Here is a 5,025-nt window from a genome sequence, read left to right as displayed (position 1 = left end):
CACCATATCACCCCCCCAAACTTATTCAAGGTTATGCAAAGAATAAGTTTGAAAAGTTGGTGGAGAAGGGAGACTTGTATGATAGGCAAACTAAAGAAAAAATAATCTAAAAGTTACCTACTAGGGGTTACCTCCCCTATAGTACCTTTGGTTATCGTCGTTGGCTCGACGTCTTCAATAAGCTCATCATTTCACCTCCCCATTAATGGGGATGTTGGCTTCTTCTTCGTGTTCAAGCTGATACATTCTTGCCAACCTCTTCTTCCACCAAGTCTTCTTCACCAAGTTATCATTTGATTTGAGCTCTAACTTCGTTGTGATCGATATTCCTGATTCCTCTTCCTTCGTCTTCTTGGGCTCTCTCTGTCTTCCTTTGCAATGAGTTGATCCACCACATGGGCCAAATAGACACTGTGGTAAGGAAGAGGAGTGAGTCACATCGACTGTGGAAGCAGTAAAGGAGGATGTGGCGAGAGCTGCAGAGAGTATAGAGCCTCCATTTATTGAGCATGAGTCTTGCCAAACACTTGACTTGTTGCCATTCCCTAGCATCCATGATCGGGTTTCGGGCTAGCCCGGTAGGTTAATCGGGTTGCAATCAATATGATTAATATGTGATTAATCCAATAAATAATTATGAAAATTAGCTATATTCATAAAATGTAAAATACTTATTTAATTATAATAAATTTGAGATATATGCTTAAACTTTATCATATTACAAAATCGGGTTTTGATTTTATCGGGCTATAAATTTTCAGCCCTAACCTTATAAATTTGGTGGGCTATTCGGACCAATCCATAAGTTTCGGGTTACACTGATATCCCTAGTCTCAGGTATTCAATACATTTGTTACTGTAGTTCAAACTTTAGTAACAGGACACTAACTCAATATGAAAATAATGGATAATGTTAAGTATAGGAATTCAATATTTCCTATTTATTGAAAAAAGATTAGTATTGTAATTGAAGATCTGTTCTCATTGAGATAATATGTGTTGATCTTATGTGAATTGATGACACTATTTGCTATGATATGAGTTGAATTCTTGAAAGAGAACACAAATATGATACTGAAGATTAGGCAAGGGGTTGTGAATATGATTGTGGCTATAACCTAAATAATGAAAACTTCACTTAATTTTGAAGATTTTGTCCTGAATCATAACATACTATAAAGATAAAAACACCTAGAGTTTATCGGCCAATATCGATACTAGAGCCGGTGATAAATGGCTCGGTAGAGGCAGCTGATGAGGTACTACCCGGAGCCAGAGCCGGAGCAAGAGCAGGTGCATTATACACCGGCGTTGGCATTTCCAACGGAAGCGTAGGCCCCTCTTTCTCCAAATTCAAAACCTGGATCGCTTCTCGAATCGACGGCCTCCTATTCCAGTCAGGATGAGCACACCAAAGCCCCACCATCATCACTCTCTCCACCTCCCTCCCATCAAACTCCCCTTCCAGTCTCCCGTCCACACCCGACACAAGTTGCCCCTTCCCATACAGCTCCCACGCCCACGCCACCAGCCCTTTCTCCTCCAAAGGATCCGTTGATCGCCTTCCCGTCGCAATCTCCAGCGCCACTACCCCAAAGCTAAACACATCCGATTCCTTACTAGCTCTCCCACTCATCACATACTCTGGCGCCAGATACCCCAACGTCCCGGCTATCCCTGTCGTCTTCGGGTTGATCCCATGCTCCATCAGCCGAGCCAGTCCAAAGTCGCCTAGCTTGGCATTGAAGCTGGAATCCAACATAACATTGCTCGACTTAATGTCCCTGTGCACCACGCACTGCTCCCATTCCTCGTGGAGGTAGAGCAGTGCGGATGCCAATCCCTTAGCTATACTGTATCTCAATGTCCACTGTAGACATGAAGTTCTGCTAAATAGATGACGGTCCAGGCTTCCGTTAGGCATGAACTCGTAGACGAGCATGAACTCACCCTGGTCGTGGCACCAACCGATCAGTTGCACCAGGTTCCTGTGTCTCAACATGCCTATGGTCTTCACCTCCGCGATGTACTCCTTCTTCCCTTGCCTTGATCCCTTGGAGATTCTCTTCACCGCGACCGGGATATCTAGATCCACGAGGTGGCCTTTGTAAACGCCTCCGAATCCTCCCTCTCCTTGTTTTTTTGCTTCGGAGAAGTTGTTTGTGGCCGAAGCAAGCTCTTGGTAGGAAAATCTCCTCGGCCCGGTTGCTCTCTCAAGATCCTCATCTCCTATGGATACTGAATAAGCTCTGTTTCGGGTTTTCTTCGCTCTTCGTTTCTTCACTAACACGTATGCTAATACAGCAACGGTTACAAACACAAACGCTGCTACGGATAATCCTACAATCAGTGCTGTTTCGGTGTTATTTTGACCAGTTTCTTTAATATCTAAACTCGAAGCGAACTCCCACGAATGAAGAATGTGGCGTTCGACGTTGGAGCCCGTGGCAGCCGAGATCCCAACCGTGGCCCATTGAGGTAGGACTTCTTTGATATCCACTTGATAAGAAAGGCTTGAATTAGGGGCGCCGTTGTAGCTCCAGAAGACGGTTAGGTTCGTAGCGGCCGCGATGTAGACGATCCAGACATCCGCGGCCTCTCCGTCGTGTAAAGTGACGTTCCACGGCGTGGTGACGGAGGAGGCGATGGAGTTCTTGTTGATCCCCACGTGCTCGTACGGCGGGTCCCACTCGCCGGAGTTCGGGAAGGAGTCGAACTCCACGTGGAGGATCTGGCTCCGCGAGGAGCCCGTGGTGGTGGTGTTGAAGAGGCCTAGGAAGCCGCCCCCGGAGTTGGGAGGGATCTCGAACCCGACGGGAGCAAGGAAGAAGGCGAGGCCGTTGCCGTGCTGCGGATTTTTCCGCGTGTCGATGGTGAAGGAGAAACGGGTGGTGAAATCTGCGGAACTGGAAGAGCTCCACAGAGGCACCTGTTTGGGTTTGGCAATTGAAAGTAAAATTAAAATATATTTATTGAAAGTAAAAATAAAATATAATTATCTCGTAAAAGGAGAACTGAAACCACTATATATAAGTTTCATTATTAATTAGTTTTTGGATGGAGCCTCGTGGATTTCTATCATTACCTTGCCGTTGTATATAACTCGGCCGACACGGAAGACATAGTTGACCATGTTGAGCTCGATTTTTCCGACGGAGAACACGGCATCGCCTTCGAGGAGTATGGAGGTGTCATCGGGGCTGAACCGGGGTAATTGGAAGTTGAGAGAGAGGGAGAAAGGGGTGAGAAAGAGAAGAAAGATGATGAGATGTCCATGTGCAGAGGGAGAGCACAATGTGGCCATGGTTATGGCTGATTATTTGTTTTTTCATGGTTTATAAGTATGCAATGAGTGATAGTCAACTAATCAGAGTTATTAAATGGTTCAAGGATAATTTATTAAAATTGGCTTTATCGTTGTTTATTCATGCTAATTTAATTATTTTACTATGCTTCGTTTGAAAGGGATTTGGATTAATTGACTAAATGACTTTTTTAATCAAAGATAGGACAGAAAATGGATGGGATTAAAAATTTAAAAATCGTTTGTGATGATTGACCTGTTCAATTTTTTTAATAAAATATGACTAACAAAGATTCCTTGATTAGCAAGGAATGACTAATCTTCATTTTGGACTAACCGAAGAAAGAAGGCTTAATCTCACTTTTGGGCCCTTTAAATGTTAAATAAAATTTGTAAAATTTGAAATCTTCATGTACTCATTTATCATAGAATATATGGTGGAGGGAGTAGCATGTTTTCAATTTCTTACTTTATATCAGTTTCTTATTAAAATTCATGTCATCTATAAATAAAATTATTTTTATGAACAGAGTGAGTAGCATATTTTCAATTTTAAAGACAAACCTAAATAAATATAGTTTTTTATTTTTAAACAAAGGAAGTAGTAGCATCTTCTTAATCATGGAAAATTTATGTAACTCATTCAATCTTCCTTCTCTCTCTATATTCTTTTGATTTCGATTATTCTGGTTTGCGTTTGTTTGTAGAATAGACTAAAGCTATGGCGGTAAGCATTATATATGACCTCTCACACGTTTCAATTTTGTATAAATTAAATTGCTTATATTTATAACTCATTATTGTGTTTTTCCTTTTTTATTTGATATACTAATATGATATGTTTACTTAATCAATTGATGAAACTTTATAGAATTATAGTGAAAATATTGTTTTTCTTATTATGCAGATAATGCATGAGGATAGAATCAGCCAATTGTCTAGTGATATTCTGATATCTATAATCTCCCGACTCAGCCTTCGAGAAGCTACTTCTACTTGCATACTCTCAACTTGCTGGAGACATCTCCATACCTATATAACTCAACTTAATTTCTCAACATATGCAACATATGTGCATAAGATTGATAGGTTATTTGATAATAGAAGTATGGTGGACGTGGATCATATCTTAATTCACATAGAGGCAGTCGAATAAAAGAGTTTAGTTTGAGCATTATAGGGGAAGGCAAGTTTGAGAGTTGGTTCAAATTTGCTCTAACTAAGAAAGTTGAACTAATTCATATAGCTATTCATGATAATAAGGATCAGGATCTTGACTTTCTTAGAGTTCCTAGTATGAATAATGGTCTCCAATGCCTTAAAGATTTATCTCTATGTGGTCTTAAATTGACCGAGCCATACTTTGAGCTTTTGGTCTCCAATTGCCCTACTCTTGAATCTTTGATAGTTGAATTTTCTTATGAGTTGAAAAATGTCTCAATTATTGGCCTCTCGAAATTGAAGCATTTGAACTTGTCCTACTTTATGGGAGTTGAATCCATTGTGATTCGCGATGCTATTAGCCTCGTTTATTTGACGCTTCATCTATTGAGCAGTGGATGCACCGTTCAACTTAGTAATACTCCGAAGCTTACCGAACTCAATTTTCGAGAATGTTTTGGAATATTCATGCTTGATGAGTTTCTTGACAGAATGCCATCTTGCTTATGCGACCAACTCCAAGTAATGTACCTTTCAACTAGTTTTAATGTTGATTTGCA

At 40.8% G+C, this 5,025-nt stretch overlaps 1 protein-coding gene across 1 annotated transcript; it reads right to left on the bottom strand.

Moving 5' to 3' along the window:
• Positions 1–1,029: 1,029 nt before the first annotated feature.
• LOC125193415 (L-type lectin-domain containing receptor kinase IX.1-like) lies at positions 1,030–3,304 on the bottom strand. Its single transcript, XM_048091203.1, has 2 exons — positions 3,086–3,304; positions 1,030–2,929 (listed from the first exon to the last, which is right to left on the bottom strand). Exons 1-2 carry the CDS (start codon positions 3,302–3,304, stop codon positions 1,199–1,201), a joined length of 1,950 nt encoding a protein of 649 aa, XP_047947160.1. The 3' UTR covers positions 1,030–1,198.
• Between the last annotated feature and the right edge of the window lie 1,721 nt (positions 3,305–5,025).

The sequence above is a fragment of the Salvia hispanica genome, chromosome 1 (genome assembly GCF_023119035.1).
Source record: "Salvia hispanica cultivar TCC Black 2014 chromosome 1, UniMelb_Shisp_WGS_1.0, whole genome shotgun sequence".
Classification (NCBI taxonomy): domain Eukaryota; kingdom Viridiplantae; phylum Streptophyta; class Magnoliopsida; order Lamiales; family Lamiaceae; genus Salvia; species Salvia hispanica.
This window is presented reverse-complemented; position numbering and strand designations above follow the sequence as displayed.